The following is a 12,407-nucleotide window of genomic DNA, read 5'->3' as shown; positions in this document are numbered from 1 at the left end:
CACGTGACGTTTTGGATCGTGCACATTTCTGGAGTTTTGCATAAGTGTGTCTAATCCCTGAAAGATTTGAGTCAGATTGGAATTCTCTCTTCTTTGAATGGCAGAACTGATCTATAAAACCTCTGAGCCTGGTGTTTTCTTCATGGGAAAAATTTATATGCCTAGTTCTTTATTTTGTTTTTGCTTTTTTGGTTGTTGTTTTGTTTTTTAAAGAATCTATCTGGGCAGTGAATTATTTGGGCTGGAGAGACCTGGAGTCTCTCTGAGGGGGTCAGCAACAACCCAGATTATTCCACTTTTATACATTTTTTAAATTGTGGTAAAATATATACAATATAAAATTTGCCATTATAACAATTTTTAAGCATACAATTCAGTGGCATTAATCACAATCACAGGTTGTGCAACTCTCACTGTCCAGGTCATTTTTGATAATTATTTTAGGACTATTCAGTTTGTTATTTCTAGTCTTATTTCTCTAGGAATTGAGCTATTTCCTGTGACTTCTGAGCTTGATTAGCATACAGTCATTCACAATATCTTACATGTTTAATCTCTGCAGCATCTATAATTGTGTTCTTTTTTGCTTTTCAATTTTCTTTGCACCTTCTCCCTCTTTCTTTTCTTGAATAATCTTGCATGATTTTTCCTATTAATTTTCAAAGAATCAATATTTTTTGTTTGATCTTTTCTGGATTTTTGTTTTCTAGTTCATTATATTATTCTTTCTTTCCTTCAATTTTTTAAAATTTATTTTGAGATTTTTTTTCCTCTAAATCCTTTTTTTTTTTTGGCCATGCCGCGTGGCATGCAGGATCTTAGTTCCCTGACCAGGGATCGAACCCAGGCCCTTCGTAGTGAGAGTGCTGAGTCCTAACCACTGGACTGCCAGGGAATTCCCTAAATTCTTAAATTGGAAACGTAGACTAATTTTTAACTTTTTTCTAATATAAGTACATAAAGCCTAATTTTTTTTCCCTAAGGCCCACTTTAGCTGCAACCTACAAGTTTTGGTACTTAGCACTGATCAATAACCATAGTATTAATGTACTTTTTAATTTCTAATTTAATTCATTAATTATATCTTTTACCCATGAGTTATTCGTAAGTGTAATAATGTTCTCTAAACTCCAGATGTCAATGGCTTTTTTCTATTAGATTGAACTATGGTGAAACTGCTAACGTTCAACATTTTTTTTTAACCTATAAAAATGGCAGTTTCATATGGTTCAACATAATTTTCTTTTGTAATTAATATATAACTTAATTTCATTTTGGTCAGAGAACATATCTGTATACATCTTCTTTGAAAGACTTAAGACTAGCTTTATAGTATAGCAGTGGGGTCAGTTTTGTAAACATTCCACTTATGCTTGAAAAAGATATGTATTCTCTATTTATTGAGAGTAGTGTCTATAAGTGTTTTAGATGAAGGATGTTCATTTTACTATTCAGACCTTCAAATCCTCTTTTTTTCCTCTGATCTATCCATTACTCAGAATAGTGTGTTAAAGTCTCTTACACTGATGGAGGTTTGTCAATTTCTACTTTAATTCTGTTAGCTTCTGTTTATAACTTTTATGAAACTATGTTACTTGTGTATACAACTTCAGAATCTTTATACTTTCTCATTAATTGAATCTTATATCCTAATGTAGTTACCTGTTGTAGTGCCTTTTGTCTTAAAAATGTGTGAAATTAAGTTAGCCAAACAAACTTTATTTTGGTTAATATTTGCCTGGTATATCATTTCCATTTTTGAGATTTAGTCTTTCTGTGTTGTTTTGTTTTTAGGGCATCTCGTGAAACAGCATAGAGCTGAAATTTATCTTAATCTAACATGGCAGTCTTTGTTTTTAAACTATAGAGTTCAGTCCATTTATTTGTACATTTATTGTGATTATTGATAAAGACATTTTCTGCCATCTTACAACATGCTGTTTATTTTACTTGCTTTTGTTGTTTTTTTCCCCTGCTTATTTTTCTTACCTTTGTAATAATTGAAGTTTTTTCCTCATTCCATTTTTTCTTCTAGCCTGTGAGTTAAACCCACTGTGTTCTTCAGTAGTTGCCCTAGCTATTTTATCACGCACACTTAAAGTCTAAAGCTAATCAATACCTTTATTCTCTAACGGAAGAATACCAGGAGCATAAGACTACAGTCACATCCCTCCCAATTTATATATTTTTATTATTCGGTAGCATTCCAGCTTGCTTTTCCATCTCACAAATTAGATATTGCTATTATTATTTTATATAATCAAAGTTCACTTAACATTTCAGACATACAAATTCCTATTTCCTGGAATACTGAGAATTTACTTTAGTGATAATCTTTAGATGGGTAAGCTCTCTTGGGTCTTTACTTAAAAATGTCTTTATTTTACTCCCCTTTTAAAACTTTAAGCTTTTCATATGGAAATTTTCAAGCACACACAAAAGTAGAGAAAATAATATAGCGAATCATATCTTCAACACTCAGTTTTCACAATTATCAATATTTTACCATTCTTGGATCCCGTAGGCCTGAGCTGTCTAATACACTAGCCATATGTGGCTATTCAAATTTAAGTTAAAATGTAAATTACTTAAATAACCCTAGCCTCATTTCAGGTGCTCAGTAGCCATATGTAAATGGTGGCTATTGTATTAGATAGTGTACATAAGAGTTGGACAGTGCTGGTAGCCTAGTCACCTGCTTTTTCTTTTTTCTGGAGTGTTTTTACAGCAGATTCTGGACATCATGTCCTTTCATCGGTACTTAAGCATGCGTCTCTGGCTGGTACATAACCATCACCGCATTTTCCCACCTGGCAAACTCCAAAGTTCCCCAGTTGTCTCCAGAATATCTTTTTACAGTTTGTTCAAATCAGGATCTTAACAGGGTACCCACCTTGTTTTTTTGAATATGTATCTCTTAAGTTTGTTTTATCCCCTCCTCCTCCTTTTTCCTTTTTTTTTTTAATCCACTGACTTATTGGAGATATCAAGGCGTTTGTCCTACATTATGGATTTAGCTGATTGCTGCTGCTTTGTGTTATTTAACTTGTTTATCTCTGTATTTCCTATTAAAAGTAGTTAGTCCAGAAGCTTGATTAGATTCAGGGTTTGATTTCATAAATTCACCCTTGAACCTAAAGAAGATATTTTAACTGGATTTAGAATTCTAAGTTGATAAGTTATTTTTCTGTCAGCACACTGAGGGTGTCGTCCTTTCTTCTGACATACCTTGGTGCTGTTGAGACGTGAGACATCAGTTTGTCTTTCCTTTTTAGGTGACCTGGGTTTTTTCCCTGGCTACTTTTAAGATTGTGTGTGTGTTGGGGGGGGGGGAATCAAACACCAAAGAAGAAAATAAATGTAGGTGTGGATTTCTTTTTATTCTTTCAGCCTGGGATTTATTGTGCTTCCTGGATCCAAAGGTTAGTGTCTTTTACTAATTCTATGAAATTCCTAGCTAGTTTCTCATCAAATGGTGTAACAAAGTTCTAATCTGGTGGTTAATCCTTGCATTGAATTTCTAACTTCAACGAGTCTGTTTCATTTCTAAAAATTACGTTTGTTTCTTAAAACTGTTTCATCATTTCTAGCGTATCTTATTCCATATTCATCCAAATTTCTCTTAATTTCTTTAAGCCTGTTAAATATAGGGTTTTTTTTTACATAATGTCTAAAAAGTCTAATACCTGCAGTATTGTGCTTTCTTTTTCCTGCTGCCTGTGTTTTGACTGCTTCTCACTCATGGTACACTATATATTTTATATATTTGTGTTTCATAATTTTTTTAACTGTGACTTCCTCAGTTTACTTAGAATTTTATCTGTGGGAATCCTTTGAGGCCTGGCTTGAAGTTGAGTTTTCCAGAGATAGGTCCATTTGCTCACACTAATTGCCTAGGAGACCCTCTTTAATGAAACCTAGAACCTTCTTTAAATAAAATTATTCTCTTGAGGGAATAATTTTGGATTACACAAGTAATGTGAATTTGGACTAAAACGTAAGATTTTCTTTTTCTACTATATCTGATGCCAAGGTCTAGACCAGTACATTTTCTGTCTGTCTCCTTCTGTATGGAAAGTTATCTTTCTTTTCTTTAGAACTTTTAATTATGGATTTTCAAACATACTCAGGAGTGAAGAGTACTATGATGAAACCTCCCTGTACCCATTATCCAGCTTCAGTGATTACCACGATTTTGCATTCTTAATTCTTCCCCTTGCTTACTATAATAACTGAGTTTTGTTTTCCTGGAGCATGTTAAAACAAATATCAAACATCATGTCATTTCACCCAGAATTTGAGTTGTATCTCTAAAAGAAAAGGACATCATAAGGATACAACCAGCCTAACCCAGTCTGGGGGCAAAAGAGGAAGGAGAACTGTTACAGAGCAAGAGACTTACGAGACAATTCTTTTTTTTTAAAAACATCTTTATTGGAGAATAATTGCTTTAAAATGGTGTGTTAGTTTCTGCTTTATAACAAAGTGAATCAGCTATACATATACATATATCCCCATATCCCCTCCCTCTTGTGTCTCCCTCCCACCCTCCCTATCCCACCCCTCTAGGTGGTCACAAAGCACCGAGCTGATCTCCCTGTGCTATGCAGCTGCTTCTCACTAGCTATCTATTTTACATTTGGTAGTATATATAAGTCCATGCCACTATCTCACTTCATCCCAGCTTACCCTTCCCCCTCCCCGTGTCTTCACGTCCATTCTCTACGTCTGCGTCTTTATTCCTGTCCTGCCCCTAGGTTCTTCAGAACCTTTTTTTTTTTTTAGATTCCATATATATGTGTTAGCATACGGTATTTGTTTTTCCCTTTCTGACTTACTTCACTCTGTATGACAGTCTCTAGGTCCATCCACCTCACTACAAATAACTCCATTTCGTTTCTTTTTATGGCTGAGTAATATTCCATTGTATATATGTGCCACATCTTCTTTATCCATTCATCTGCCAATGGACACTTAGCTTGCTTCCGTGTCCTGGCTATTGTAAATAGAGCTGCAGTGAACATTGTGGTACATGACTCTATTTGAATTATGGTTTTCTCAGGATATATGCCCAGTAGTGGGATTGCTTGGTCATATGGTAGTTCTATTTTTAGTTTTTTAAGGAACCTCCATACTGTTCTCCATAGTGGCTGTATCAATTTACATTCCCACCAACAGTGCAAGAGGGTTCCCTTTTCTCCACACCCTCTCCAGCATTTATTGTTTGTAGATTTTTTGATGATGGCTATTCTGACTGGTGTGAGGTGATACCTCATTGTAGTTTTGATTTGCATTTCTCTAATGATTAGTGATGTTGAGCATTCTTTCATGTGTTTGTTGGCAACCTGTATATCTTCATTGGAGAAATGTCTGTTTAGGTCTTCTGCCCATTTTTGGATTAAGTTGTTTGTTTTTTTGATATTGAGCTGCATGAGCTGCTTGTAAATTTTGGAGATTAATCCTTTGTCAGTTGCTTCATTTGCAAATGTTTTCTCCCATTCTGAGGGTTGACAAGACAATTCTTTAATAAAAATAAACTTTTAATTTAATTCCTAATTTAAATAAATTAGGAGTTTGGGATTAACAGATACACACAACTATATATAAAACAGGTAAAAATTAAGGACCTACTGTATAGCACAGGGAACTATATTCAATATCTTGTAATAACCTATTATGGAAAAGAATCTGAAAAGGAATATATATATGTGTGTGTATATATATATATTTATATACACACACATATATAGCTGAATGACTTTGCTGTACACCTGAAACTAACACAACATTGTAAATCAACTATACTTCAATCAAAAAATTTTTTAAGTAAACTTTTAACAGAAGTTTTTAGCATTATCACAACACCATTATCACACACCCCCAAATTAACAGTATTTCTTGATGTTATCAGTGGTCTTTAGCTAAAGACCACCAGGGGCACACAGAGTTAAACAAGTTGGATTTATTACTTACTGCAGCAAGGCAGAATGCACACCATGGTGAACTGTGGGATATCTCAGTAAGAGAGTGTTAGAAAAGACTTATTAAGGAATTTGGTTTTGAACACGTGAAACTTATTTTTATAAATCATTGTTATCTCAATTAAAATAAATTTTAAAATTACTTTTAAAAAAGAAAGGGGAGGGACTTCCCTGGTGGTCCAGTGGCTAAGACTCCCAATGCAGGGGGCCTGGGTTTGATCCCTAGTCAGGAAACTAGATCTCACATGCTGCAACGAAGATTGACGATCCCACGTGCCACAACTAAGACCCGGTGCAGCCAAATAAATAAATAAATATTTTTTTAAAAAATGGGAACATTGCTCTTGATATAAATACTAGCAAATTGGCTAGTAAGTTTAATAAAAAGTCATACATCATTTTAACATTCAAAAGGTTGCTTTAAAGGGCATCCAGGATAAAACTACTGACTCAGAAGCATACTGCATATTGGAATTATAAAATGTCATTTCAAGGATCAAGAGTGTGAGTTGTGGGCTTCCCTGGTGGCGCAGTGGTTGGGAATCTGCCTGCCAATGCAGGGGACACGGGTTCGTGCCCTGGTCTGGGAAGATCCCACATGCCGCGGAGCGGCTAGGCCCGTGAGCCACAACTACTGAGCCTGTGCGTCTGGAGCCTATGCTCCGCAATGGGAGAGGCCGCGACTGTGAGAGGCCCGCGCACTGCGATGAAGAGTGGCCCCCGCTCGCGCAACTGGAGAAAGCCCTTGCACAGAAACGAAGACCCAACACAGCCAAAAAATAAATAAATAAATAAATTTATTTAAAAAAAAGTGTGAGTTGTAAGTGAATGTGATTTTTCAAGCTATAGTGATATTTCCCGAGAGATGGTGATATTTAAAATAAAATTGTAGTTTAATCCAACAACAATACCTTTTTTCCACTTTGGTAGAAATAGCTATTTTTGAAGGCAGATTCTCTAGTTTTCAAACTAATTTCTTTGTCAATGTTGGGCATTTTTTAGACTTTGTCAGTGTCTAGTTGACCTTTGTCAATTGAGAACCTAACATCATATAACTTAAAGGGATATATTTTTAAGATGCCAGCTGAAACCAGGAACTTAATAAATGCAACTACAAAGCCTTAATATAAAAAAACAAACGAACCCACACATTTTTCTAACCTATAAAAAAAAGAATTGGGGCTTGTATTAGGTGCTTTTGGGGTGAGTTCTGGATTGGATGTTGTAGGGTGCAAGGGTATTCTGTGTTGGGCATCTTAGTAAATGTTACCTACAAAGGGGGAAAACTATACTGAGACTAAAATTATAATTGATAAACAAGCAGCAGTCACTCATATTAGCCAGAAAAGGGGGATGTTTGGTCATTTTTGAGGTGTACATAATGTTTATATTTTGTCCATGTTCAGACACAATTACAGAGTGTTCTTGCTTTTGTCTCAATATATCATGGTCACAGAGTGACCTTGTCTTGTTGCTGTTTTGGGTGTTGAACAGGAGAACACCCAGACGTTGCTGTGAGTTTCAGGCCAGCTCATCACAACAGCAAGGCCTAGCTGAGAGTACCAGGTCAGCTCCTGCATATCAGGGGCTGCTTTCTCTCTCTCTTTTTTTTTTTTTTGGTGCTGAAACCCAGGATGCTTTTCTCTTTACCAATATCGTCTAATACCCTGTCTGTGTTCTGTTAACCCCAAGTATCTCAAATGTGTTTTTATAGTCGTTCGAATCAAGATCTAAGGGCCACACTTTACAATGGATTGTTACGCCTCTTAAGTCTCTTAATCAGGAAGAGTTCTCCCTTCCTCTTTCTCCTCCAAACTGGATTTGTCTGATTATGTCCTGTATATAATATCATTTAACATGTCCTCTGTCTCCTTCTCTTACCCTTCTATAAACTGCTAATTAAAGGATTTGTTAGGATTTTTTTTTGGCAAAAATATTTTATAATTGGTGTTATTTCTTGTTACATCATATCAGAACTAATGATGTCCAGATGTCTCTTTTGAGATGTTAAGATTTATCAGTTGGTCCCAGTGTGAGCTTGACCTTACTTTATAAAGTTCCCCAGCACATGTACTTAGTCTTAAATTATCTCCTTCAGATTTCTTGTTAATTACAAAAGAAAAAAAGGGTAACTTAATGGGGAAACATGCTGCATACCGCCTTAACCAAATGATCAAAGTTAATATCAATAATGAGACAAGACTGGCATCATAAGCCTCCTGAAGTGATGCAGAGAAGGACAAACATCAATCACATAATACGTCATCCAAAAATGAACTTTGTGAATCTAATCATGAGAAAACAACAGATGAACCAAAACTGAGGCTGTCTGTAAAACATCTGGCCTGGACTTTTCAAACCTGGGAAGATGAAGAAAGGCTGAGGGACTGGTCCAGATTAAAGAAGATTAAAGAAACATACTTTGAGGGCGTGATCCTGGATGGGAATTTTAAAAAGTGACTGCTATAAAGGATATTACTGGGCCAGTTGGTAAAATTCTGCATATGGATTGTATGTTAGATAATATTAAGTCCTGCTTTCAATCATTGTGTTTGTGTTAGAGAATGTTCTAAGTTCCTATGACACTCTGAAGAATGTAGGAGAAAAGGGTCATGACATCCGCAATTTCCTCTCAAGTAGATTCCTCTCAATATCATTCTTGATGAAACACCCACACCCCCACACACGCACACAACACACACACACACACACACACACACACACACACCCCTACAGAGAGAGGAGAAAGAAAGCAAATGTGATAGAACTTTAACAACTGATAAAAGAGTATAGGGAAGTTCATCATATTTACACTATTCTCACAACTTTTGAGTTTGAAATTTTTTCAAAATTAAAAGTTGAAAATAAACATCCCCATTCACTTTTCACCTAATATTTTAATAGCCATTTATTGTCATTGCCTAGGTCCATTAATTTACTAGTGGTTGCAGAATGGTGACTTTCTGATTCTAGCATTTTCTTCATAATAAATGAAGCTCCTAATAAAGTTTCTATGATTGTTCTATAAAGAGCTTTCCCTTATCGCAACTATTTGGTAATCATAAAATATTGTTCATAAAGGAGGGAGCGGGGTGATACATGCTTGATTCTCTTTTTTAATTACATTTCTTTAAATAAATTTATTTATTTATTTATTTATTTTTGGCTGTGTTGGGTCTTCGTTGCTGGGTGCGGGCTTTCTCTAGTTGTGGCAAGCAGGGGCTACTCTACTTTGCGGTGCGCGGGCTTCTCATTGCAGTGGCTTCTCCTGTTGTGGAGCATGGGCTCTAGGCATGCAGGCTTCAGCAGTTGTGGCACGTGGGCTCAGTAGTTGTGGCTCGCGGGCTCTAGAGTGCAGGCTCAGTAGTTGTGGCACACGGGCTTAGTTGCTCTGCGGCATGTGGGATCTTCCCGGACCAGGACTCGAACCCACGTCCCCTGCATTGGCAGGTGGATTCTTAACCACTGAGCCACCAGGGAAGCCCTACACGCTTGACTCTTTTCACGAATTTTCAGAGTAACAAAATTATATCCTGGCCACCTCCAGTAGTGACCATTGAGGGTTTTTTTTAGTAACACTATAGACTCATGGCTTTGTTTTACATTTGGTATATTTCAACTGATTGTAGTCATTATTCTTTATTAAATTGTTCCATCTTAAGCCAGTGGGAACCTTTTTAAGTTTTCTCCTGTGTGGTAGGTTCCTTGCTTTCTGGTATAAGCTGTTCCAGGCTCATCTTGAACATTTCTTGTTCCACATTGGACTCAGCTATTTACCAAAGGAGTCCTGGTTTCTTATACAGACAGATGGCATTTTGAGGAATTTTAACACTAGAGCGCTCATTGCTCCTGAGTTGTGAGTGACTCTAGGCATTTTTGGTGGTTCAGTCTAGGGAAAAGTTTAAAAAATAAGTACATACAGTATTCCCATTCCTAACTGTTCTTGGATAGGGAGATAAAATCTGTACTGTATTGTTTGTATGTATATGTGCATATATGTGCATTTGTGTGTGCATGGTTAAAGCTAGTGTGAGGAAGCTTCCAGGCCTGTAAGTGTTGAATATCTGTCAGGCCTTGACTCTCATGGCTTCTTTCTTCTTCTCTAGGTCTGCATGCTCCAGGCCAGGAGCCTGACCAGGAGGGAGACACAAGAGGAAGAATGGCTGCAGGATCGCTGACAACCTGGTCACAGGTATGTGGGAAGTTACTGTTTCCAAAAAAGCATTGCTGTTCCTAAAGGATACATCTCTTGCCCATGACCCACAGCTTCACAGCCCAAGCAGGCTGGCCTCAGGCTTCCCCAGTTCTCTGGGCTTCTCAGAATGGGAGATAGAGGATGTCTTAGGAAAGGCTTCAACATTTGTTAATTTTTTTTTTCCAGATAATCCTCCAGGGTGAGTATTAGTTGCATATTCTGCTGGGTGCCATGAAGGAAAATAAAGACTTTTTTCACTAGGAAAGACATTCATTCATTTTCTAAGCATTTTTCTCATTCTGCAATATGCTCAGTCTTGATCTTCAATAAGACTGGCAGATTCCTCACAACCTAGTTGTGGAAATATCAGTTCCACTGTGTTAGAAAAGCTGCTAAGCTGCTGGATGATATAGTCCAGGGAGTGAGGACAAAAGTGGAAATTTCCAAGAATTGAGTCTTGGGTCAAATAATGAGACCTCTGAAGCATGTCTGAGCTTCCTACACATTGGGTCTCCTTCCCAAATTCTGTCAGCCTCACTCGCCATCTTTCTGGTTCAGAGTTAGAGATGGTCCTTGGCTGAACCTGTGTACGTGTGATGTTTTAGGACTCGGTGACCTTCGAGGAAGTGGCAGTGGACTTTTCACAGGAGGAGTGGGCACTGCTGGACCCTGCTCAGAAAATCCTGTACAGAGACGTGATGCTGGAGAACTTTAGGAACCTGGCCTCAGTGGGTAAAGTTGACCTCATTCCTTCATATTCATTTGTTCATACACGTAATAGTTCTTCATCACATATCTGTTCCAGAAACTGTGAAAAGAATGGCAGTACATGGTAAACACAGAATGGATGGTTCCTGCCCTTGTGGGGCAGTCTTGTGGCTTCCCATGAAAATGCACTGATTGTATTTTCTCGATCCTTAGAAAATTTAGGTAATTTGCAGATCTTGGGCTTGGAATTCAAGGGTCAGGTCGTGTGGGACAAGGAGTGTGCGTGTCTGTTTTGGGGCCCTGTGAAATAGTTATATAATCTGATTGTTTTGCTGCTCCTAAAGCTGTACTTGCCTATCTTCAGAATCCTTTAAAACCAAAGTATTGGAATCAATTTTGTGGAAAGATTTCTTGTTTCTTTCACAGTCTCCCCACATCATGTGTCTTTCCCCATGAGCAGGGTATCATCTCTGCAAACACAGTCTGATCACTGAGGTGGAGCAGGAAGAGCTGAGGCCAGAGCAGAGAGGAATTCTCCAAGGTGCATATAGAGGTGAGCCCCAGGCAGAAAGGGGTCATTGTATGGAATAGCCACAGCCTGTGAGGGGTGATACAGTTGGGAATGTCAGTCATTGTGGGAAAGAAGGCAGAGGCCATTACATGAGCTTTTTCTTCTTTCACCATCTCTCCATTCATTCATACTTCCATTTGGTCTCAAAGAAAAAACTATTTTAATTACTCTTTCAATTTCACATTTCCTTGAATACTTTTTGTTCAGTTCTCCCCACTTGCTTTCCAGATAATACCTTCTCTTATTGTCTCAAGCCTCCAGAATCCTTAGTAAAATACCTCTCATTTCCATTGCTTGTCCCTATCATTGGCATCTTTTTCCAGAGCCAAGTTCCTAAATTAATTTCTCTGGTCACTGGTTGCATCTTCTCTTTCACATTTTCCTATATTTAGTGTTATTATTTGAAAACAAATCCATAGGGTGCCTGCCTCCTTTTTTCTTTCATCCCTCCTTTTTCTCCCAATAATTATAAAAAATTTCCCCATTCACTTTCAGACCGGGATACTCAACTTAAATCAAAAGACGCAATTCTTACGCAGAATGTTCCTGGGGAGAAAACTTCCAGTGGCATAAAAATGGTGAGATTCACTAGAAATGATTCCTGCTTTTTTAGAATGGGAGAACTCTGTGAATTTCAAGGAATTAAAACAGCAGCAGCACCCAAACAAGGGGAGACACTTGAGGCAAGTGGAATTCACTCATCAGAAAGCTGCTTCAGGAAAGCCTTTATGAATCCCATAAAATTGGAGAAATCTCCAAACCTACCTCAACACTTGCTGCCTTGCAGAGAATATCAAAAAGTAAACATTTACTTAAATGTGATTCAGTTATTAAGTATTTAATAAATAATTCATTCATTCTTCACACATGACTAGAAAAACGATATTAAGGATGCCCTTTGATGGGAATGAATACCATGGGGCCTTGGGAAGAGTATTCAGCTATTTCAACT

General features: G+C 37.3%; 1 protein-coding gene across 3 annotated transcripts in view; it reads left to right on the top strand.

Annotated features, from left to right (window-relative positions):
* The window catches only part of LOC132363088 (zinc finger protein 177-like), a 33,503-nt gene that overhangs the window by 18,893 nt on the left and 2,203 nt on the right, over positions 1-12,407 (top strand). For 2 of the 3 annotated variants that reach the window (XM_059918485.1, XM_059918486.1), the window contains exons 3-6: positions 10,088-10,173; positions 10,782-10,908; positions 11,345-11,437; positions 11,951-12,033. In XM_059918485.1, coding sequence (XP_059774468.1) covers positions 10,088-10,173; positions 10,782-10,908; positions 11,345-11,437; positions 11,951-12,033 — 389 coding nt within the window. Of the gene's footprint in view, positions 1-3,390; positions 3,423-10,087; positions 10,174-10,781; positions 10,909-11,344; positions 11,438-11,950; positions 12,034-12,407 lie in introns of all 3 variants that reach the window. The other variant, XM_059918484.1, reaches the window with a different exon arrangement.

Source organism: Balaenoptera ricei, chromosome 3 (genome assembly GCF_028023285.1).
Source record: "Balaenoptera ricei isolate mBalRic1 chromosome 3, mBalRic1.hap2, whole genome shotgun sequence".
Taxonomy (NCBI): domain Eukaryota; kingdom Metazoa; phylum Chordata; class Mammalia; order Artiodactyla; family Balaenopteridae; genus Balaenoptera; species Balaenoptera ricei.
The sequence above is the reverse complement of the archived record's forward strand: the minus strand, read 5'-3'. Positions and strand labels throughout refer to the sequence as shown.